We start from the raw sequence: 25,583 nt of genomic DNA on the forward strand, positions 1-25,583 counted from the left end.
AGTTCCTCAGGTAGGACAAGTTCAAGATGGTTACCCTTTCTCAGATCCTTCAGGCCCTTCAACTTCAGGACTGGTTGGTGTCATTGGACCTCCAGGATGCTTATTTTCATGTGCCGATTCATCTCAAGCACAGAAAATACCTGAGGTTCGTAGTTGGCGACTCACACTATCAGTTTCGAGTCCTGCCATTCGGATTGACCTCCTCCCGAGGGTCTTCACCAAGTTAATGGTAGTGGTCGCAGCGCACCTCAGGAGAGGGGGAATTCATGTCTACCCCTACCTGGAGGATTGATTGATCAGGGCATGTCCTGCCGAGCAAGCACTGGATCATCTGAAAGTCGCAAATGACACCTTCCCAAAAGCTTCAGTACATTGGAGCTGTTTTAGACACATCCTTGGGAAAGAGCTTGCCTCCCAAGTCGAGGGATCAAGACATTCTTCAGATGGTTTCCAAATTCCAAAATGCCCAAAATCTCCAGGCTTACGACTATTTAAGGTTGCTCGGCCTCATAGCATCCTGCATCTTCCTGGTGCCTGAGGCACGCTTGAGGATGAGATCCCTTCAATGGGCTCCAAAGACTCAGTGGTCTCAGTTCTCGGGTCAAATGACGGATCTTCTCCAGATTCCGAACAAGGTTCGACAAGATCTTCTATGGTGGACTTGTACAGAGAACATCCTAAAAGGAGAACCTTTTTGGCAACTATGGCCGGAGATCACAGTAGTGACGGATGCCTCACTCATGGGGTGGGGCGCTCATGCCAACGATTTGACAATCAACGGTCGTTGGTCTCCATCGGAGTCCAAAGTACACATCAACCTTTTAGAGCTGAGGGCAATCAGACTAGCGCTGAAGGCTTTCCTGCTATCTGTCAGGGAAAGAATGTCCTGATAATGACGGACAACAGAGTGGCCATGCATTATCTAAACAAAAGAGGAGGTGTGGGGTCACTACCTCTGTGCAGAGAGGCAATGCAGCTCTGGTATTGGGCAATTCAGGAAGGAATCTCTTTAATGGCAATTCATCTAGCCGGGAGGGGGATGCGTTAGTGGTGGAGTGGAATTTCCGACTATTGTATGCGTTCCCTCCGATTCCCGTCATTCCTCAGGTCATCACGAGGCTGAGACGCTTCGGGAGCCGCATGATCCTAATTGCCCCAGATTGGTCCCCAGGAGAACGTGGTACCCGGACCTTCTAGACGTGTCCATCTGTCCTCCAGTACGTCTTCCTCAGAGAGAGAACCTTCTCTCTCAAATGGAGGGTCAGGTTCTCCATCCAGAGGTCAAAACGCTCAACCTTCATGCTTGGTATCTGAAAGGCTGAGATACAGGGATTGGAACCTTCCAGATGATGTTATGGAGGTGTTGGTTTCGGCAAGAAGGCCAGCGACAAAGTCTCTATACCGTTGCCGTTGGAAAAAGTTTTGCAACTGGTGCAGAGAAAAGAATGTTGATCCTTTTCTATGTTCTATTCCGGAAGTACTATCTTTTCTTCTGACCCTAGCACGTAGAGGTCTGAATGTTGGAACAATAAAAGGTTACCTTGCAGCGGTTTCCATTTTCAAGCGCTCGTCGGAAGAATGCTCCTACTTCAAAATTCCTTTGAGAATACAATTCTTAAAAGGACTCACTAATGTGTTTCCTCGCCCATTTCAAGTACCAATTTGGGATCTCAATTTAGTCCTGAAATTCTTAATGTGTGCTCCCTATGCACACGTGTCCATTAAGATTACCAACATGGAAAACTGCCTTCTTAGTTGCTTTAACATCTGAAAGAAAAGTGAGCGAATTGCAGGCACTGTCTTCTGGGCTACCCTATACTGTGTTCCATAAGGACAGAGTTGTGTTGAGGGTTAAACCATCATTTTTACCGAAAGTAGTATCCGATTTTCATTTAAGTCACAAAATGGTTTTACCCGCATTCTATCCTCCACCCCATCCTACTAAGGAGGGGGAGAGATTACACAGGTTTGATCCAAAAAGAGCTTTAAGCTTTTATGTCTCTAGACGTTCCAGACTTAGAGTGGACAACCAGCTGTTTATAGGTTACACAGGAAGGAAACTGGGTCAATCAGTGACAAATCAGACAATTTCACGCTGGATTGTGCTTTGCATTTCAGAATACTTCAGATTAGCACAAGACCCACCAGAAGGGTTAAGGACTCATTCCACCAGAGGCATCGCCTCTTCGACAGCCCTTCAAAGATGTGTTCCAATAAGGTCCATTTGTGAAGCAGCAACTTGGTCTTCACTACACACCTTTTAAAAATTCTATAGCCTGGATGCTTCCCAGTCTAAGGAATTGTGTTTTGGAAAAGCAGTGATTTATTCCGCCTTCTAAGGGCATTGAAAAATCTAACCCCTCCTCCAGAGAAATTATACATACTGCTTTGGGAGTCCATCTAAGATGAGGAATACGTTGGAGGACACAATCCATTCGAAGAACAAGTTACTTACCAACTGGTAACTTTCTTTCGATTGGATGTTCCTCCAACTTCCTTCTTCGTCTTCTTCTAAAAACTAAAAAGGAGGCCGATCTCCATCGTCATCATCCGACTAAATTGGTTCGATGTCCAACAAGATCAGATTCCCCTACAAAATGGGCGAATTTTTTAAGAAAAATGATGCCGGTCATTGAAAATGCGGCCTCGACCCCCTCAAAGAAACCTCAGAAAAGCCATACACCGGTCGCTCCACGGGACAACACAGGGAAGTCGGGAACTACGGCGGTAAAACCCAGTAGTACCCATAAAACCTGAGTCGACAAATCGGCGAGAGATCCTTGAGGATCGAGTGTTTCTCCGATCCCTCAAAAAAAGCAGAAGTTGTCGAAGTCGAGTGCAACTTCGTCGACGTCATCAGCGCCGACAGCTTCTACAACAATACCTATATTATCTTCGACGCCCTTATCGAAGACTTGGTTGAGTGTGTCGAAGATTCCTTCGACCCCTTCGAAGAAAACATCAATTCCTTCCATAAAAAATCAGGAGGAAAAGAGAAGGTTTACACCTTTACCCAAGTCAGATTTTTTTAGGGAGAATGAAGATGTCACTCTTTTTGGAGTAAAATATGGCACTAGACAAGTTCCAGCAGAACTTATAAACCCTGAATCAAAAATGAGACCTATGCAAAATACATTCTGCTAGTGGTGTTGACACATCATGAATTAGAGTTTGCTGCACCTGATTCTGCAGAACATGCAGACTCGGGGTACAGGAGTTTGATGAACAGAGTGATAGAATATATGGGTTGGGGAAGAGCCTCACCTTCTTTTGAGCAAGATGATATGACGGACATAATAGTCCGGGGACCCCCGAAAGATCCAGTTCTCCCTTTCCATAGGGCGCTTCAAAGGACAGTTGAAAGGAACTGGGAAAAACCTGATAACATTTCTGCAGTAGACATCAATCTTCCAAAGAAGTACAGAACATCTACTTCTGATCCAGAATACCTAAATAGACACCCTACTCCAGAAAGTCTGGTTATTCAGGCTGCTACTACTTCGATGCAGACAGCATACCCAACCATTCCTCCGGATAGGGAGGATAAGAAGGTTGATGCTTGGGCTCGTAAATCAACCAAAGTCACCTGTACCCTGGCCAGGTTCACACATACCCTGTGGGAATGCATTTCGGCGGCGGCTGAACATATTCCGGAAGGCGAGGAAAGGGAAGGCTTCCTGAATATAGTCAAAGACGTGAAGGGGGCAATGGGGGAATGTCTCCAGTCTGGACTGGATACTGCTGATGATATTAGCAGATCCATGGAATCGAGCACAGTACTATGCAGATTTGCATGGTTGATAAAGTCGGGGTTTGCACCAGATGTGCAAACTAGACTTCTCAACATGCCCTTTGATGGCTCGAGGCTGTTTGGTAGTAAGGCTGATGAGAGCCTAGAAAAACTACAGATCTCAAAAGCGGCAGCTAAATCCCTTAGTGCCTCCATGCGACAGCCTCAGAAACCCTACTCTGGCTCATTTTCCTGGAGGGGTTGCCCTTTTCGATACTACTCTTCTGTTGGTAGAGGAAGAGGACAGGCTTTTCAAAGGGGCAAAAGGAATGTGACTCGTGGTGGACGAGGAAAGACTACAAAGCCATCATCAGGAACAGCATCTATGCCCTCAGCCGCTCCTGCAGCCGCCTCCTAATCACTCTGAGGTCTTATCACACAAAACACCAGTGGGAGGCAGAATCTCTCAGCATCTGAAAGAATGGCAGGGCATTACTTCAGATGCTTGGGCACTGGAAACAGTAGCTCAAGGTTACTGCCTTCCCTTCCTAAAAAGACCTCCCGATCATCCACCGGGAGCCAGCTCTTCCAAAATTCCAGACCCGCTCCTTTTGCAGGAAATTTTAACCCTGCTAGAGAAAGGTGCACTAGAACATGTACCTGTAGCGGAGAGGAACAAAGTTTGGTACTACCCTTATTTTCTCATCCCAAAGAAGGACGGAGGACTGAGACCCATCTTGGACTTAAGAAAATTGAACAAGTTCCTCCGGAAGGACAAGTTCAAGATGGTAACCCCTTCTCAGATCCTTCAGGCTCTCTAACTATAAGACTGGTTGGTATCATCGGACCTTTAGGATGCTTATTTTCATGTGCCAATCCATCCCAAGCACAGAAAATATCTGAGGTTCGCAGTTGGCGGTTCTCACGATCAGTTTCGAGTTCTGCCTTTCGGGCTGACCTTCGCTCTGAGCGTTTTCACCAAGCTGATGGCGGTAGTGGCAGCGAGTCTCAGGAGAGGGGGGGGATTCACATCTACCCCTACCTGGAAGACTGGCTGATCAGAGCATGTTCTCCAGAACAAGCTCAGGAACATCTGTCGATCACCTGCCACTTCCTCCACAACCTGGGCTTCTTCCTCAATTTCAAGACGTCCCACATGATACCATCCCAACAACTCCAGTTTATCGGAGCAGTCTTGGACACTTCCTCGGGCAAAGCCTCGCCGCCCGAGGTAAGAGCTCTCCACATCCAGCAGATGGTAACAAAATTCCAGAAAGCACAGCATCTGCCGGCCTTCGATTTTCTGAGATTGCTCGGCCTCATGGCATCCTGCATTTTTCTGGTGCCAGAGGCCAGACTGAGGATGAGATCCCTCCAATGGGCCCTCAGAACTCAGTGGTCCCAATTCTCGGGGAATATGTCAGATCTTCTGCAAGTCCCGAGCGCAGTTGCTCAGGATCTTTTATGGTGGGCTTGCAATAACAACATCCTCAAGGGAGAATCTTTTTGGCAACCATGGCCAGAGATAACAGTAGTGACGGACGCCTCACTCATGGGGTGGGGAGCTCACACCAGCAATGTGACCATCAGCGGCCGTTGGTCTCCATCGGAGTCCAAACTACACATCAACCTATTGGAGCTGAGGGCAATCAGACTAGCGCTCAAGGCCTTCCTGCCCTCTGTACAGGGAAAGAATGTCCTGATAATGACGGACAACAGTGGCCATGTACTACCTCAATGAAAGAGGAGGCGTAGGATCACTACCTCTGTGCAGAGAGGCGATGCAGCTCTGGTTCCAGGCAATACGAGAAGGAATCTCTCTCTCGGCTGTTCACCTAGCCGGAGAGCAGAACACGGCAGCAGACGCTCTGAGCAGGTAGGGCACAGTCTCCCACGAGTGGGAGTTAGCTCAGGAAGTCCTTCTGGAGATCTTCGTTCTTGGAGAACCCCTCAAGTGGATCTGTTCGCAACCACAGTAAACCAGAAGCGCGATCAGTATTGCTCAAGGGAATTTCCCCTGAGAGGAGCTCTAGGAGACGCGGTCGTGGTGGATTGGGATTTTCCCCTGCTGAACGCGTTTCCTCCGGTCCCCGTGATTCCTCAAGTAATCAGGAGGTTGAGAAAGTTCAGGGAAACCATGATCCTAATTGCCCCTGACTGGGTCAGGAGGACGTGGTACCCGGACCTTCTGGACATTTCCATCTGCTCTCCAGTACGTCTTCCGCAAAGAGAGGATCTTCTCTCGCAAGAGGAAGGTCGCGTTCTCCATCCAGAGGTCAAGACACTCAACCTTCACGCATCGTTTCTGAGAGGTTGAGATACGACGATTGGGATCTTCCGGATGACGTAATGGAGATTTTACTTTCGGCCAGAAGGCCAGCAACAAAATCCTTGTACCGGTGTCGTTGGAACAAGTTCAGTAACTGGTGCAAAGATAGTGGTGTGGACCCTTTTCAATGTGGCATCCCAATGGTGCTTTTTTTCCTTTTACATCGAGCCAATCTGGGGCTCCAGATCGGAACAATCAAAGGATATCTTGCTGCGCTGTCCATTCTTAAGCGCTCCTCGGAAGAGGTTTCTTACTTTAAAATTCCATTAATCATACAGTTCCTGAAAGGACTTACCAATGTATATCCACCAATACCGTTTCATGTTCCAACTTGGGATTTAAACTTAGTCCTTAAATTCCTAACATGTATACCATTTGAGCCTCTGCACTCCTGTCCATTGAGGCTTTTAACACTAAAAACTGTCCTTCTTGTGGCATTAACATCAGCCCGCAGGGTTAGTGAACTACAGGCGCTCTCGTGTAAACCTCCATATACCATCTTTTACAAGGATAAGGTAGTTCTTAAGGTTAAACCATTTTTCTTACCGAAAGTAGTTTCCGACTTCCATTTGTCACAGAAAATTATTTTACCAACATTCTATCCTCTTCCGCATTTGGGAAAAGAAGAGGAGAGATTACATAGACTGGACCCCAAGAGAGCCCTCAGCTTTTACATTTCGAGAATGACAAAATTACGTTTAGATGACCAACTCTTTGTGGGTTACATAGCTCGTAAATTGGGGTTAGCGGTGACAAAACAAACTATATCCCGCTGGATCATTCTAGCTATATTGGAATGCTACAGATAAGCAGGAAAAGACCCACCGGATGGGCTATGCGCTCACTCCACTAGGGGAATGGCTACTTCTACAGCTTTGACGAGGGGAGTCCCTGCAAAAGATATTTGCTCAGCTGCAACACGGGCATCAATGCATACCTTTATCAAGCATTATTGCTTAGATGCCTCCTCCTCCAATGAGGGGTTATTTGCCAGAGCGGTACTTCACTCCGTCTATGAAAACAAGAACTAGCACTCCCACCTCCAAATTGATCACTGCTATGGGAGTCTATCACAAGATGAGGAATACGTGGGAGGACACAATCCATTCGAAGAAGAAGTTACTTACCAACTGTAATGTTCTTTCGACTGGATGTTCCTCCCACGCATTCCTCATCGACCCTCCGAGCCTACCCCGCAGTACAGTTTGTTTTCTTACAATTTCCTCTCACGATGGGCCTATCAGTCACAGCATACGCCTGGATGTTCCACAAGTATTTCCTTGAAAAAACAGAACTGAAGCCAACGGGCGCGGCTCGAGCTACTTGTACCAACAGTGACGTGGACACGGAACGGAGCCCGTCGAGGGACAATCAACGCCACAACCTCGAGCACAGCGCCCTCTGCCGAATTTTTTTTCAGAAGCAGCGAAGCTGGCGATAATGAATTATCACAAGATGGGGAATACGTGGGAGGAACATCCAGTCGAAAGAACGTTACAGTTGGTAAGTAACTTGTTCATCTCTTCATTGCCCAATAGTTTTGCCCTCAGCCCAGATATAGAGGCACCCAAACTGCCAATGTGAAAATGAATGAGCCTACCCTGGTGAGGTTGAGAGAACCGGAATAGAAATCCTCTTCCTGCCTGAAAATAAGTTGACTATGACCAACTTGATGCCCTAATCATCTACCAGCCAGGCAGGAGTCACTTGTCACCTGTCATGAATATCAGTTTTCCACCTGCACATAGCATACCATTCCATAGCAAGAGTGAAATATCCCTCTCCAATTACTAGTGCTGAGTGCAGATTTGGTAGGTAGTTGAGTTGCACTGCAAACCCTAGACACTCATGGGAAGGCAACATGACCTACTGGGAATGCAAGTCCTAAAGCCTAGAGTAAACTGAGACCCATTTTACGCTGGCAACATTTCCTGATTTCTAGTTGAAACCTCAGGGTGGGCTGATTGATAGGTGTGTTATTCAGAACCACTGTTGGTATGGGGTTCCGCTAAGTTATGCCAAACATTCACTGGTAATGTGATCAGTAGGTTTAGACCAAAGAGGGGAGGAGACCGGTATAACGTACAGATCAGATACTCAATGGTTGTCAAACAAAATAAATGTTGTCCATAAAGTTACATATACAAAAAAGACTTATTTATTATAGTAAGAAAGTTGCACTACATTCAGTTAAAGCTATTTAAAAAACGGTCTTAATTTGGGGACATCCAGTGAGGTGACCAATGTCCTGCCCCTTTGGAACGGAATCCCCTGTTCACCCCTTTTAATCCCTGCCAGTGAGCAGGGGACCACCACATTTATATCCAAGATGCTTCTGGCTCTTCATGAGATGTACATTTGTTAGGGAAGGGTCAGTGGGTCCCTACTGCGGTCTTAAAGGCGCCCCACAAAACACACCAAGCAGAGAAAGCCCACAATGCAGCATATCAGCATCAGAGTATGCCCACATCTCGCGAAGCAACCTCTGTGAATGGAGAAAGACTAGTTGAATAACTTCATTATCCCTACAGAAAGTGTCCCTCAAATAGTCACCAAGCATAGAGAAGCAGACGCGTGTCCGTTCACAAGCGAACCTTCATGTGCAGGATCATCTACTGTCCCGTTCGAAGACGGCAGATGCAGTTTTTAGAGTGGAGGTCCGCTGGCCAGTAAAATAAAGCTAAATCATCTGATATAGGGGATGTAATTAGGGGCAGCCAATCGAAATCCCTGCACATTCATACCACACAACTGCAGACGCTCAACCCAAGACCACCCCATGGGGAGGGGGACTTAAAGCTATTTAAACTCTAGCCTGATAAATAAGATGGAGAAGGTGCTTGGAGGGAGTGTTTCATATGGGTTCTATGTATTATTAATGCATAAAGGACAATACCGAGCCTTTTATTCATTAAATGGATATGGTGGGATTTGAGCATCCGAGATGCCCACTTTTTCCACCCCCTTAGCATGGCCTCAGTATTTCTTTTACTGTACTGTAAATAAAAATGTTGGGCAATTTACGCCTTACCTCAATCTAAAAATAGGGGGGACTATCAACTGAAATTCCATCTGCATAGCTTATTATTGGTTGTATTCCAAAAGAATACTACCTACGGTATATATTGCACAACCGTGAATTGGGCAGACTCTAAATCCTGTGGTATTTTGCAAATTACACCACTTTTACCACCGCTGTCAAGTTTGGAATGGCAATCCTAGCCTTTAAAATCAGTCTTATGTTTCTCCAGCATGGGGTTTGGAATGGATTCACATGCTTGTGAATATTCACTGTCGTCAGGCTGGGAATCCTAGGTAAAAGAAAAAAGTTTCACTTTAAAACTATTTCTCCTCTATACCAATCACTGTCCTCTGGGTCATACTGCCCCCATCCAATTACCTTCCTCTTCTTAAGCCCCGCCTCTGGCAGCCGTTTTCAGATTTTTACTGCACACTTCAGTGTTGGGAGTCCTCTAGCTGCTCTCAGAGCTATTTTGTATGGTTTTTTGAGGAACAGTTCTATTTTTGGTCCATCGGAGCCCGTGTGATCCTATCTTCATCGGCCGGCAACGGGGAATCCGTTGTCGGTGAAGTTGCGTGCCCCTCAAGGTTGTTCGTAAAAGTTTCTGGCAGGCCGTCTTGGGCCTACTTCACGCCCTCCGACCATGACGGCGGAGAAAAGTGAGAGAAGGACACTTTTCAGGCCCTGTACCCAATGCGGGCTAAGGAACGTCTTTGTGGAGGACAAGCATCAGAAGTGTCTGTACTGCCTGCACTTCAACCACAACGAGGATGGGTGTGAGATATGCCTGGGCTTCTCGAAGAAGATGAAGAAAGACAAGTATAGCAGGCTGGCGGCATGGCTCACGTCGAGCAAGGCCCGTGCCCCAAGCAGGGTCATGCCTCACCCAGGACTGGTCTCCCTCCAGGAGGAGGTCGAAGTATTTTGAGAATGCCCCATCCATGGGGGTCCAAGAGAAGGTCAAGAGCCGCAAGGCCGATGTCTCCAGGTTCGCCGCTGAGGTGGGTCTCAGGTGGGTCCCAGGTCGGATAGTTGCGATCGCCGTTCGTCTCATCAGCAAGCATGCCACCGGGTTCCTCCTCAAAGTGGAAGTCCTCCACTCCAGCCAAGTTACAGGACAAATCAGAGAAACAAAGGCCGAAGGAAGAGAAGGTCTCCCAGCAGGCTCATCGGGCGCAGTTGACAACTTCGACGACATCCTCTGGGCCGACCGCTACGTTGGGGGGGGGGGTGGGTACCGACCTGAAGAGGGTGGTCTCTATAGTGCAGAGAGTATCCCTGCCTCCCAGGCGCGACACGGCCACCGAGGCAGCAGCGAAGGCTGCGGGCACCCCTGGGGGAAAGGCCCTGGTTCAGGTCTGGTACACGGCCCTCGGGAGGGGCGGGGGGGGCAAAGCTTCTCTGTTTGCTCATGCCCGACATAAACAAGTCCCGACAGCAGCTGAGATCCATGAAAAATCCCCTAGAGGCTACATTTACCGGGGTAGGATGAAGCACAAACTGATATCAGCACGACACTGTAGAGTGATCTCATCCTTTAAGCAACCTTCAGTCTAATTAGAAGTTGGAGTGAAATCCGAGGTTTTGAAATGGATGAATGGAGAGCAGCACCAATGGAACTCAGTGCAGTAGCAATCAGTGATTAAGAGTGATACAGCTAAAATTTCGACTCCGGGCTACATCCTGCTCGAGACAGAATTCACAGGTTGGAGGTCGGGTCTTCAACCGCATGTGACTTTCACAACATGGAGATACTGGGTTGAAATTCTGGAAACTGTTGAATGTGGTGAACAGAGCTAGATCATGCCCCCAAGATGGGGGCAAGTCGGACCCTGATGCTTCCAGATATGTGAAAACTCTCATGGTGATGGCAACAACCAAAAATACCTTTCATTGTGATGGGTGGACCCGCTAGCCCCCTCCCTTGGAGCCCCCACCTTTGGAATTTGTTTGCCAGAAGTAGAAGGATGTTTGAAACGGATATAATGTTTACCATGATAGGACCTGTCCACATACGTTTGGGACAGCCTGTGATAAATTGTAAGTTCCATGTAAAATGAATGGGGTTCAACACGATCTTAATAAAATAATCAGTTGGAGGGCTACAACATGAACGAGGTGGCACTGTAGTCCACTGCCTTGGACACATACACTGTCCTAACTCTTCTGTTGTTCAATTTACTTTTACATTTGAGCTACCTGACAATTTGCAATTCCTGGACCAGACATCCAGGAAGAAGTAAATGAAGGACTGTGTGTTTTGAGTCATTACCTGTACATTTAACCGTAATAAAAATGCATTACAGAAGCATGCTGTGAGAGAGTCGTCTAGTACTGGTGGTGATTTGAAGAAGTAAATGAAACGTGGATACAGTACTATGTAAAGCGCCTTCATTTTGGATGAGCAGACCAATCTGCTGAATTATAAGAAGTTAAACATTGATATGGCATTGACCAAAAGCAGATACATGTGTTCAATGTATTCCCACCATGTTCGTTTGTTAATAAGATGAGTATGTGTGTACGCGATTTCTTAAAATAAATGAATTTACTGTGTCTAGGCCTGATAATTGCTTTTCTGAAGTAAATACGTTTGCACTAGCGACATTTTAACCAAATGCTGTTTTCTTCCCTTTCAGTCCAACAAGGTTCCGGTGGTTCAACACTCCCATCACATGCACCCATTGACGCCGCTCATCACCTACAGCAATGAACACTTCTCCCCCGGCACGCCACCCCACCTCTCACCTGAGATCGACCCAAAAACAGGTGAGTAGCAGCAGTATACTGCATACATCATTGAACTACCCACCAGAGGAAAAGTGTGGGCAGTTCGCATGCAGGGCTTGCACCCACGGCAATTCTCTCTTCATGTCTAGAATGCTGAATGCCTTCTCGTCACTAACACTTAGTGAGTTTTCAGAGGTGCCAGCTAGCCTTTCTGAAAGCAAGACTAACGGGCCAGTCCACTTTCAGTTTATTTCCTTCCTATCTCATTCATGCACACCCGTTTTTTCATAACTGACACGTGGCCCCATGTAAAGTGTGAACCTTCAACCAGTCTTGGCAATCAGCTTTTCATGCTTGGACTTCTAGGAATTCCAGAAAGACATATCTACAATTCACAGATGAAAAGTACTATTGGCTGAAAAACCGGGGCTGACATCATTGTCGCAACTGGCAAGGAAACCTTAACAACAATCTTCTTTCACTCTTTATGCTGGAGACACGGTGCACTGACAAATCTTGATTTTATCTAGTAAGATAGCTCATTGGGTAGAGCGTCAATGGGATTGTTCTCTATATGGTTTTAGAAGAGCTTGGCTATGTTGGTCAGGTCTAACATGGCGACATCTTTAATGAGTAAAAAATGCTCTTTTCTCTACAACAGATTCCCTGCGGTCGCGTCCCCTTGGGTGGTGGTTTAGCCAAGTGAAAACCACATATAAATGGTTAAGTAAAGAGAAAAGATCCCAAGTTGAGACTGTGCCCAGTTTTTTCAACAAGTGTTTTATTATATTGATGCCCTTTGCGATGACACGTGTTTCGGTCCCTCGATTACCTTTCTCCTATCAGGGCTGATTTTATATATCAATCAAAAGAAGAGGTCACAAAATTATACAGATATATTTACAAAATAATATGAAAGCCAAATAAAAAAAATAATAGAAGTGTTCATTCACATGTTTAACCAATTATTACAGTATTCGATGGGTTAAAGCAAAACATAATAAATAACAACAGTTATTAAATCAAAGCATATGCTGCACTTGAAGGACAGTCTCTTACCTGACAGCCTTATTCTCACGCCTAATCTCGTGCCGTAGATTCTCCTGAGGGGGCAGCGACCGGCGCCTAATCCCTCATTATTGTGTTTGTGTTGTCATGGAAACGGATCCTAGCCCTGGTCCTTTTTCTAATTGAATGACAGCACTTCTCCTATGTTCTCGTGGCGGCCATTTTAAGCTAATGTTTACTCTGGTGTATTTCTGACATGTTCTCTATATGATTTGCAGATCAAAGACTGAATATGTTCCTTCAAGGTTCGTAAAGTGAAGCAAAACATAAGTGAATTAGGTGGTAATATTTATTCAAGTTCCAGAAGGCAATTCTGAGTGTGGTGTGTGCTTATTAACAAAAGGTCACTATTTAATTGTGATATGTTGGTGCAGTAGTTGACCCATATGTAAATTAGCCCCCAAAAGAGCAGTAAATTGACTCCTGTGCACAACCATTTTCGAAGGAATCATTGCCACTCTGCAGCAGCTGCTACAATGCAGCAAGAATATATTTATGGTACGCCTGGTGTTGTCCTGCCGAGACTGCATTCTGTCTGACAGTAAAACGCAGGACAACCTTGTATAACTGCATGATCCATTAGATCATATAGCTGAAAATTAAATGTCTGACTAGTGCAGTGATACACTGTGGACCTGGTTTGTGTAGTTACACAAGGTTGTCCTGCGTTTACTTTCAGAGCGGCTTTCATCTCTGCAGAACAATGTCAGGTTTCCAGTAATCTGTCTTTCCTTATTACTTGTAATGGTTACTGCAAAAGTGGCAAAGATTTATTTAAAGCGGCTGCTCACGGGTGTCAATTTGAGTGTTGATTTGGGGGTTTATGTGCATACCTGCAACTCCCACTGATGATTACTTGAATGTTTTAAAATTTAAAGAAATGCACAGTATCACTCCCTTAACATTCAGGAGGCACTTTTCCCCGCAAATGTACTAAATGCGGCAAAACAACCATACATGCAATAGAAGAAATACTTCCCAGTTCCACGGCCGAGTTTCAAATCTGGGTTGCATGGTTCGGAAGCCAAACACGTAATCGCAAATTCACACACATCTCTCATGAACCTGTAAAATGTCTCATATTGACGTGCTGCTGTACGTGTTTTGTTCTACATTTGCATACACAAAATGTGCAAATCAGTTCTCTTTTCAAATGCTTATTTGTTCTGTGCACTTTCTTTTAATGGAAAAGACAAATTGAATCAAATTTACATATGTCACTTTAAGATATGTTTTCCTCCTGTGACATAATGATAATGGTGTGTTATTTATATAGCGCCTTAATCCAAAGCGCTTTACAGAGCACATATTTACATACAAACATATTGTGTATGTCGGAGTCCCCCCCACTTTTGTTTAGGACTTGGGCCAGAGAAAGTCGCATCAGAAATGTAATTATACCACTGCTGAGCCAAAGACAGTTCGCTGTGTCTTGAAATATTTTGTGCAACTAAACAAGCCTAGGGCTTTGTTACTACTGCAGTGGTGGTTTGGCGCAGTATAAAATATGTATACCATAAAGGTGTGGAGGGACAACCTAGATAATTTTCGCACCTTTTTTTAGGGAGTTGTGAACATGATAAATTTGCATTTAGGACTTACAAAACCCTCCCAATTTCAAATGGTGTCCCAGGTGTACAAGCCCCGTAAATCACAAGCCTGTGAGTCAGTTGTGGAGCATATTCACTTTGTGCATGCCCATACTCCTACGTCCCGTCCCCTTTCCTCCATACTTATGGGACATCTCTCCGTCCTGTGGGACGGGACCGGAGCACTTTGTAAAAAGCATCCAAAAATGTTTTTCAAAAATGTGTCCTTCCTCTCTTTCTTACGCGTGGCCCGGCACGCAGTTGTAACCCCGCCCACCTTGGCTCCGCATCGCCCATCAGTCCTTTTCTCTGCTCGTTCGGGACTGGACGCACTTGCATCCTCAGAAGATTTTCTTCCCTTTTTTCCTCTCTGGCTCTCGCTAGTGACCGTCGTTTCGCGAGGACGGATCCCCATCCTCTTCGCTTAGAGTGTTTGGGTCCGTATCACCATTGGGACTCCTGTTTTTACTGCGACTCCCTTTCGGTCCGGGCACTTCAACGTTGGTTGGAGCGGTGGGAGGGGGTGTTCCGACTAACTCCTCCTTCGCATTTACAGGTGTTCATCAACGAGAAGAAACAACGTCCAGTAAGTTCTTTACTTTTCAGAACACCCCGGCCAGGGGTTACCTTTCCAGGTTCCTCTCGGGCCGGGAGGAGCATTGATCGCTCTGTCACTGGGGTTCGCCCTGAGGTGCCTGTTGGGCCTAATAATTGTACCAGAGTTTTCTCCGAGGGTCTCTGTAAGGGGCCCGTGGATACCAGAGCACGCTCTGAGGCCCATCCTGTGGGGGCTGTTTGTAGACCCAGTTCTACTGAATCGTGGGATACCGAAGCTCGCTCTGAGGCCTCTGTCGGCTTCCCTCAAAAATAAGACCGGGGTGCACCCTGAGGCCTTGGTGGGGCTTGCTGTCACTGAACGGAAGTTCAAGGCCTGCGCAGATAAGGCTGTCAGAGGCTAAAGCTACCAACATTTCTGAGAGGCCTGACAAGGCCTTGCCGGTGAAGGCTGTTTCTCACCGTTCCCGCTCTTGCAGCAACACCAGATTTGTTGGGGGGCCCAAAGAGGGAAAGTTTGTCTTTTACCGGTAGTGCCGAGGACCTTCCCGGGAAGGCTAATTTGGCGGTTGGTATGTCGCAGAAACATTCCAGGCCTCATAGCACCGGCTCTGCCGAGGTTCCTTATGTTAAGGATAAAGTTAAGACCCCTGATCTATCGACGGGGACCCCGGCCTCACTTCCTCACGTGCCGCAGTTCCCCTCAGACGATGACAAAATGGCGCCCGTTCCCGCCACGACCGCGGTGGCCATTTTGGGTGCTATCCCTACAACTACGCCATCGGCCTCAGGTGTATGGCTTGCTTCCTTGGGTGAACATAGAGTACCTTGTGCGCATCCTTATCAGCCAGTTTATGATTGGAACGCCCGGATGCCTCTTTCGCACAATGTCTCGTTGCCTGTGGAGTCGGCGCCTTTGATTTACGTGGACATGTCGGTGGAGGGGCCAGTTTGGCACCCGTCCCATTACGTCCCTGGACTTGTCCACCTCATGAGAGGCCTCCTCAGGTTCCAAAGCAGTCCCTGGAGGACGCCTTTTTCGGCAAATTTCAGACGCTCATGCGTACTGACCCCATGAGGGAATATTTCAAAGGGCTTTTTAGGGAGATCTGTCCGCCCGCGCCTCCGGCCCCACCCGTTCCTCCGGTGGTTCCGCCGGCGCCTCCCTTGCCTACGGTGCCTTCCCCAACTCTTCCGCCTTTGCCCACATTGTCCCCCGTGGACAAGGCAGTGCCCGACACGGCTCAGCAGGATCCTGACCTGTCGGATGACGCGCTAGGCGATCAAGACAACGAGGGCTTGCCCCGCTCTATTAGAGCTTTTCATGACCGGGTACTGGACATGATGTGCTTCTTAGATGTTCCGGTGCCCGAGGCACCCGCTCCGCAGGAGGGCGTTCTTTCTGGGGCGTTCACCCTCTCTCCTTTGGAGCGTACCGTCCTTGCAGAAGGACGTGCTGGCCGAGGTCCACAGGGTATGGGAAAAGCCACACTCTGGACTTTTCGTCAATAGGAAAATTGACGCGAGATACAGGCTGCATTCTTCGGAAGAGGTGGCCCTGTCATCTTGTCCGCCCCCTTCCTCCAAGTGGTGGCTGCGGCCACTTTGCAGTCCAGGCCTGCAGCATCCTCTTCCACGATGGCTACGCAGGTTCTGGGAAAGGAGGACAAGCTCCTTGACTCCCTTGGGAGAAAAATCTTTGCCAACTCGGCCTTGCAGTTCATGCAGGCCAATGCCGAACTGGTGTTAGCGGGGGCTAATATGCGGATGTGGAAAGGTCTGTCGGAGTTTGAGGAATTCGTCCCGGTCGAGAAGTTGGAGGACTTTAAGGGTGGTTTATCTGACGCCAGGGTCTTGGCCCAGGATCTCCTGGAGGCTGCGGCTCATCACGTAGACACCTCGGCTCGCGGCCTTATGCTGGGGGTTGATACCTCACGGCAGGTGTGGCTGCATGCCACTAAATTCTCAAAAGAAGTGCAGGACAGCTAAGTCCTTGTCGGTCCTTGTTAAGTAGGCCCCTTTCAAAACCCAGAGATCATTGTCCCAAAGCCGACCCTCCTCTGGCTTTAGGGGCTTCCTTGACCAGAAATCTCGCAGAGTGGATACCCCTTTGGGGAAGAACCGCCGTAGGCAACAACGGACTTGGTTTTTCTCCTGCTCCTCAGCCTCCTCCTCCTCAGGTTCAGGTGGTAACACCACCAAAAAAGCCTACTAAATGAGGGTTCTACGCCCTTGCACGAGACCCCGGTGGGAGGACACATTGCGTCTAATTGGGAGACGTGGCAGACCATCACCGAAGACAGATGGGTCTTGTCAATCGCTCGGACGGGCTTCTGCTTAAACCCCTACCCCACCCCTCAACCCTCCTTTTCGCTGTCAGGCTCGCCCTCCCTTAAATCCGAGGTTCAGAAACTTCTGGACCTCAGAGCTGTGGAACCCGTTCCCCTCAGGGAGCAAGGAGATGGCTTCTACTCCCTGCTGTTTACGGTGCCCAAACCCAACCAGGCTGGCCTGCGCACCATCCTAGACCTTTCCCAGTTCAATCTTTTCCTACCCCAAGAGAAATTCAAGATGATCACGCCCAGCCAGATACGGTCCTCCTTGCAGATGGGCGATTGGCTCAGTGTGGTGGATCTTCAGGATGCGTACATGCTTATCCTGATTTGGAATCCACACAGGAGATATCTGCGTTTCTCCTTGGAAGAGGAGCACTTCCAGTTTCGAGTGCTTCCTTTTGGCCTCAGCTCGGCGCTGCATGTCTTCACGAAGATGATGTCGGTGATTGCGGCCCATCTTCGTCTGCAGGGTATCCATGTGTATCTGTATTTGGACGATTGGCTCTTACGCAGCCCTTGTCAGTTGAAAGCAGCGGGCAATCTTCAGTCTCTCCTTTAGCTCCTGTTCCATCTTGGGCTGTCGGTGAACTGGCGGAAATCTTCCCTGACGGTCTTGCAGGACTTGATTTTCCTGGGTTTTTTCACTGGAACACGATTGACTGCAGAGTGTTCCTGACCGGGGACAGGATGGCCGATCTGTTAGCCACATGTCAGATGTTTGTGCAGTCGGAGAACATGTCGGCCTGGTGGTTCCAGAGGCTTCTGGGCCTCATGGCCTCGTGCGTGTTGGCTCTTCCTCTTGCTCGTCTCAAGATGAGGCGGACCCAAATGGCTCTTCGGAGTTCTTGGCGTCAGGCTGTGGACCCTGATTCCAAGCTGATAATGATTCTGGCTTCCATGAGAGTGGACCTGGAGTGGTGGTCATCTCTCGGCAACCTGTCGGTGGGTGCGGGGTTTCAGGACCCTGCACCTACGGTGACGATCACGACGGACAACTCCCTCCTGGGGTGGGGTGCAACGTTGGATCTTGGTCAGGTCTCAGATCTCTGGTCGCCTCAGGACAAGCTCCTCCACATAAATCATCTAGAGCTTCTGGCGATCTTCCTAGCGCTCAGGGCGTTCAGACCGATCATTGCCAACAAGGTGGTCCGCATACGCACGGACAATGTGGTGTCGATGTACTACATCAACAAACAAGGGGGAACCAAGTCTTCCCCCCCCGCCCCCTCCTCGTGGACCTGTCCATCCAGATTTGGGAGTGGGCCGTGCTTCATGGTGTTTGGCTGCTTTCAGTGCACATCCCGGGCCAGCTGAATGTCACAGCGGATGCCCTCAGCCGGTGGACAGTGGTCAGCTACGAGGAGGAGTTGAAGGCGGAGGTCCTCTCATGGATTTTCTTGCGTTGGGGCACACCGGAGGTGGACCTCTTTGCTACGGCGGCAAACAAGAAGCTTCCTCAGTATGCCTCCAGAGGGGGGCTGGGAGCCGTCTCTCTAGGGGATGCTCTCGAGATTCCATGGCAGAACATGAGAGCTTACGCCTTCCCGCCTCTGCCTCTAGTCCATCAGGCAATTTGGAAGCTGAACAAATCAGTGAACTGTTCCCACCTACTCATAGCCCCGTGGTGGCCGGCCAGGTTTTGGTTCTCAGAACTTCAACACCTGTTGATGTGTCCGCCGATCAGGTTACCAGTGACCCCCGATCTTCTTCATCAAGGGGAACAGCAGCTGTGGCACTCCTCCCCACAATCGCTCAGCTTGGCGGGATGGTGCCTGAGTTCAAGTCTTTAAAACATCTTAACTTGTCTGCGGATAACATGCGTATTATCCAGGCAGCCAGGAAACCCTCGACTAGGTCCCAATATAGACGTAAATGGCTCAGGTTCTGTCATTGGTGTTTGGAAAAGCGGTTGGACCCAAAGGAGGCTACGGTTGACACGCTGCTGTCCTTCGTATCCTTCCTAGCAGAGTCGGGTGTTCACGTTCTGTCATGCAGGACTTATCTTTCAGGGGTCTCTGCTTACCTTTCTATGGACCAATGTTCTTACTCTTTGTGTAATCCAGTGGTTAAGAGGCATTTTGCAGGCTTGACACAGCTCTATCCTCCAGTTCATACTCCGCACCCCCGTGGGATCTAAATGTAGTCCTCACGGCGTTGTGCCATAAGCCCTTTGAACCCATGGCCACGGTGGACCTCAAGTACCTATCCTGGAAAGTGTCCATTTTGGTCGCGGTTACGTCAGCAAGGCGGGTGAGTGAGCTCCAGGCATTGTCTGTGGAGCATCCCTTCTTGGTCTTTCACAAAAATAAGGTAGTCCTACGGACGAATCCTGCTTTCCTGCCGAAGGTGGTAACTGAATTCCATCTGAACCAGTCGATCTCCCTTCCGGTCTTTTTTCTGACCCCTACCTCAGAGGCAGAAAGGGTTCTGCATTGTCTCGATGTCAGAAGGGCTCTTAAGTTCTATCTGGACAGAACATCCGAGCTTAGGAGTTCTTCTCAACTATTTGTGACTTTTGGTAACCTTCAGGGTAAGCAGGCGTCTAAGGGGACTATTTCCCGGTGGATCGCCGCCAGCATTACGTAGTCTTTCACCGTCCAAGGGCTGAAACCTCCTAATGGTATTCATGCACACCTGGTGCGGGGCAAAGCAGCCGCGGTTGCTTTTCAGAAATATGTCCCCTGGGAGTCCATTGCCAGGGCAGCCACTTGGGCCTCTCCATCTGCTTTTTGTAAGCATTATTGTCTTGACATGAGCTCAAGAACTGATGCTCAGTTTGGTCAAGCAGTGCCGAAGAATCTTTTTCAGTAATAGGTATTTCCATCCACCCGTAGTTCCTGTTAGGAGTGCTTGGGAATCTCCCATAAGTATGGAGGAAAGGGGACGGGACGTAGGAGTATAACCAGGTTACTCGCCGTAGTGACCACCTTACTCCTAGTCCATAGTCCCCTTTCCTCCATACGCCCGCCCGCCGTCCCCTCTAATAAGGTTCCTCTGTTATTGCTAATAGGTCTTTGACCTAGCGATAGAAAAGGACTGATGGGCGATGCGCGGTGTGGAGCCAAGGTGGGCAGGGTTACGGCCGCGTGCCGGGCCCTGCGCAAGAAAGAGAGGAAGGCCACATTTTTGAAAAAAAAATGTGGATGCTTTTTACAAAGTGCTCCGGTCCCGTTCCACAGGACGGAGAGATGTCCCATAAGTATGGAGGAAAGGGGACTATGGACTAGGAGTAAGGTGGTCACTACGGTGAGTAACCTGGTTATTCTCTCCACTCTGGCTTTATAGCTAGCTGAGCAGCCCCTCAGTGCTGATCTCTGGGCTCGCTGGTGTTCACGATGTTGGCTTTTAACCTGAAATCATCCCACCCTGCTGCTCAGTTATTTTAACTGACCTTACTGCAGATAGAGTGCTGAACAAGCACTAAAGCCATGCCATAGTCTTAAGGAAACAGTCAAATCAAGGAAATCTACAACATAACAGAAGGGCACCAGGATGTCACAGAATACAGAAAGGCCCTTTTATAATAGCTTGGGTCCTCCCACGTATTCCTGATCTTCAGATAGCTTCCCTTCCAGCTTTAGCTGGTTCAGAATTCTTTTTCCAACAGAAGGTGCTGTGCGTCGCTGCGGTCGACTCGATTTCCCTCGAGGGCTTCCATCTCAGAGTCAACATCATCGTCGGTATATATAGCATGCGTAGTGCCCATTGGCTTCAGTTCTATTTTTCTGTGTTAGCCAATGCTTCGAGAAATACGTTGAGATTCGGTTTTTTGATTAGAACTGCGACATCATCAACACTGTGAACTCCGAAGACCGGGTTCAAAAAGTATGACTGCAGTGCCAAAATGTCACTCACGGACCCTCATTTGGTGCGTCTGTGATGCCTTGGTGTGGAACACAGGACGGCAGACTGTGAGTCCTGTCAGTCTATGATCGGTAAGGCTCTGAAAGAGCATAAAGGGAAATTAGCAGCAGTTAGGCCCCCTACTTAATTACCCTCGATGACACCATTGAAGAAACGATCCAACAATGAGTCAAGAGATGACTTTCCTTGAAGGAAAAGATTGAAAAAAAACGGTCACGCTCTAGGAGTGGATCTCACCATTCCTCGTCTTCCAAGAAGGCAAAGAAAAGGTGCTATAAGTCGCCTTTGAGGTCATCTTATTCTTCTCCAGAGAGAAGTGTAGCATGTCCATCAAAACTTACAATGGGAGGAGTTCAGGCAGAAAATGGTGGATGAGGGTGGGGCGCCAAGTTCGCCCAAGCAGCGACTACTTTACCATCAGCAGATGCTTCAGCTGCCTCAAAACCTCTGAGGCCTTAACCCACAGGACCCCGGTGGGAGGCAGACACTCAAAGCATCTACAAAAATGGCAGGGTATTACCGGCGATGCATGGGCATTGGAAACATTAGCCTCCCCTTTCTAAAAAGGCCTCAGGACCATCCACCGGGGAGCCACTAGTTCAAAGTTTTGGATCCGTTCCTTGTGCAGGAAATTTTGAGTCTGCTAGAGCAAGGTGCTACAGAACAGTACCTGTAACGGAAAGAAGTGGCACTCCTCTTATTTCCTAATCCCCAAGAAGGACGGAGAATTGAGACCCATCTTGGACTTGAGGTGCTTGAACAATTCCTCATGAAGTACAAGTTCAAGATGGTCACCCTTTCTCAGATCCTTCAGGCCCTCTAGCTTCAGGATTGGATTGCTGTCATTGGACCTTCAGGATGCTTACTTTCATGTGCCTATCCATTACAAGCACAGAATGTACCAGAGGTTCGCCATTGGCAGTTCTCATCATTAGTTTCTAGTTTTTCCATTCAGGCAGACCTCTGCCCAAGGGTTTTCACCAAGTTGATGGTGGTCGTGGCAGTGAGTCTCTGGAGAGGTGGATTCACGTCTTCCCCTACCTGGATGATTGGCTGATCAGGGCACGTTCTCCCGAACAGGCCCTGAAATATCTCAGCATAACCTGCCACTCTCTCGACAAACTGGGCTTCTGCCTCCCTTACAAGAAGTCCCACATGATACCATCTCAAAGACTCCAATTCATCAGAAAGGTACTGGGTACATCCTTCAGAAAAGCCTTGCTACCCGAGGTGAGGGCTAAACACATTCTGCAGCTGATCACCAAATTCCAGAGTGCCCACGGTCTTGCAGCCTTCGACATTTTGAGGTTGCTTGTCCTCATGGCATCCTGCATTTTTCTGGGTCCAGAGGCTTGCCTGAGAATGAAATCCCTCCAATGGGCCCAAAGGACTCAGTGGTCTCAATTCTCAGGCAAGATGTCAGACCTTCTTCACGTCCTGAGCAGTCGCGCAGGATCTCCTGTGGTGGGCCTGGGAGGACAACATTCTGAAGGGAGAACCTTGGCAGCTATGGCCGGATATCACAGTAGTGACGGACGCCTCATTCACAGGGTGGGGAGCCCACACAAACGATCTGACAGTCAGCGGGCATTGGTCTCTATCGGAGTCCGAACTACACATCAACATTTTAGAGCTGAGGAAAATCAGACTAGCGCTGAAGCCCTTTCTGCCCTCTGTACGGGGAAAGAATGTCCTGATAATCACGGACACGACAGTGGCCATGTACTACCTCAACAAAAAAGTATGTGTAGGTACACTAGCACTGTGCAGAGAGGTGATGCAGCTCTGGTTCTGGGAGATTCAAGGAGGAATCTTTCTGTTGACGTTCACCTAGCCCGAGAGGAGAACATGGCAGCAGGCAGAGCACAATCTCCCACTAGTGGGAACTAGCTCAGGAAGTCCTTCAAGAGATCTTCACCCTTTGGGGAACCCCGCAAGTGGATCTGTTCACAACCAGTGTCAACTGGAAGTGCAAACTGTTCTGCTCCAGGGAATTTCCCCCAAGAGGAGCTCAAGCAGACTCATTTGTAGTGGACTGGGAGTTTCCACTGTAAGAGTTTCCTCCAGTCCCTGGCCTTCCTCAAGTGATCAGCAGTTTGAGAACATTTGGGAAATCCATGATCCTAATTACCCCGGATTGGGTCAAGAGGACATGGTAGCCATATCTTCTGGGCATGTCCATCTGCCCTCCAATGCGTCTTCTGCAAAAAGAGGACCTTCTCTCACGAGATGAGGGTCGGAATCTCCATCCAGAGGGTAAGGCACTCAACCTTCATGCATGGTTTCAGAGAGGTTGAAATATATGGATTGGGACCTCCCGGATGACGTTATGAAGATTTTGCTTTCGGACAGAAGGCCAGCAACAAAATCCTTGTACTGCTGCTGTTGGAATATATTCTGGTGCAGAGAAAATAATGTGGATCCTTTTCTGTGCAGTACACCTATGGTGGTGTGCTTTCTGTTACGTTTGGCAAATCTGGTGCTCAACGTTGGAACAATAAAAGGTTATTTGGCAGTGCTTTCAATCTCCAAGTGCACATCTGATGAGGTATATATTTCAACCGGGTCTTCCGGTTACAAAACCAACTTCGTCCAGATGGATAATTCTTGCTATTCCAGAATGCTACAAATTTGCAGGTAAGATCATCCGGAAGGCCTGAGAGCTCATTCCACAAGGGGTATGGCAACATATTCTGCAAAGAGGGGTGCCTATAAAGGACCTTTGCATGCAGCCACTTGGTCTACCATTCACACATTCAGAAAGCATTACTGTCTGGATTCATCCTCTGGCCAGGAAGGAGGATTTGAGAAAGCAGTCCTACATTCAGTACATGACAAATCTTAAATCTGAAAATTCGTACTCCCTCCTCCAAGACCCAACACTGCTTTGGGAGTTTATCTAAAGATGAGGAATAGGTGGAAGGACACAATCCATTCGAAGAACAAGATACTTAGCCCTGGTAACATTCTTTCGACTGGATGTTCCTCCCATGTATTCCTCATAGCCCTTCCCAACCTACCCCGCTGTAGAATTTCCAGGCATTACAATGTACGGTGTTTCAGAGCCTGGGACTCTCTGATGTTGGTATTTCTGCAAGAGAAGGCATATAAACAGACCCAGCGCGTGTTTTATATATATACCGACGATGACGTTGACTCCGAGATGGAAGCCCTCGAGGAACATCGAGCCGACTGCATCGACGCACAGCACCCTCCGCTGGAAATTGTTTTCAGAAGCAGCTAAAGCTGGAAGGGAAGCTATCTAAAGATGAGGAATAAGTGGGAGGAACAACCAGTCGAAAGAACGTTACCACAGGTAAGAAACCTGTTCACCTGCCTCTTCCTTTCACACAGTCTATTTAACTCGGCCTGCATGGGTATCTCAGGGTATTTGTTCTCTGTATATGGTTATATGGATATGGCCGGATTTCTTGGCCAATATTGCTAAGGAGCTGTTGTTATGCACTAGCCCTTTCGACCTGGGACTCCTAGTGGATTCACTAAGCAAATTGGTTCGGGATCCTAGACCTCTGAGCAAGAATATGGCCTCACAAACAAATGACTCCTCTCGTCTTTGTCTTGGGATAGGGACAGGTAACTTGGATAAGGCCTGTCAAACTAATGTTCAAAAAGAGCAATTAGATAAGGCTTCACAATCGGATTATAGCAATAAGGAAACTTCAGTACCACATAAACGTCAGACTGATAAAAAAAAAAGCAGCCTCATCGCAAAGCCTAATACCGTTAATTCCATCTTGGAACCGGCCATTGATTTTATAGCAGCTATTCAGAAGCCAGAACTAGAGGTGCATAAGTCCCATCCTCAATTTAAGGCCCTTTTCAAGCTTGGCTCCTCCAAGAACCTCTGTGTTAGAAAATGTCAGATGCCTAAAATAGAAGACATAAACATTCAGGATTTTGTTTCGGACCAGAGAAATGTTATTATTACCAACATCAGCAAGGCCAATGGTCCTGAATCTAAAGAAGCTCTGCGGTGCAAAGTTCTAGCTTGGCTTAGACAGAGAACTGGGCCAGGTGTGGTTAGATTATCTGATCTCAAAATCCTTCGGAGGATGGACTTGAAGGACTGGAGCACGTATGACCATAAGGAATGTGTCCTAGTGGGGTGTGGGATTAGTTCTCTGCCTGCATTCCTTAGACTGTGTAAATATATTCCAAAGGGATCCTCTAGTTGTAATCTGATTATTTGATTGCCTCTGTGGCTCAAGGAGATTCCCGTTCTTTTCTATTCCTTGCATTGTATGTTTTCCATATGATTCTAGATACTGAATTTATTGATTTTGTGTTTGCGGAAGTTTTGTTTGTATTATTCGTTTTTTGTTGTATGCGCCCTTAAGCC

General features: G+C 47.9%; 1 protein-coding gene across 1 annotated transcript in view; it reads left to right on the forward strand.

Annotated features, from left to right (window-relative positions):
• The window catches only part of TCF7L1 (transcription factor 7 like 1), a 299,707-nt gene that overhangs the window by 239,580 nt on the left and 34,544 nt on the right, over positions 1 to 25,583 (forward strand). Inside the window, exon 5 of the mRNA XM_069618938.1 lies at positions 11,721 to 11,850. Coding sequence (XP_069475039.1) covers positions 11,721 to 11,850 — 130 coding nt within the window. The remainder of the gene's footprint in view (positions 1 to 11,720; positions 11,851 to 25,583) is intronic.

The sequence above is a fragment of the Ambystoma mexicanum genome, chromosome 10, assembly GCF_040938575.1.
Source record: "Ambystoma mexicanum isolate Mex_15411 chromosome 10, UKY_AmexF1_1, whole genome shotgun sequence".
Lineage (NCBI taxonomy): Eukaryota > Metazoa > Chordata > Amphibia > Caudata > Ambystomatidae > Ambystoma > Ambystoma mexicanum.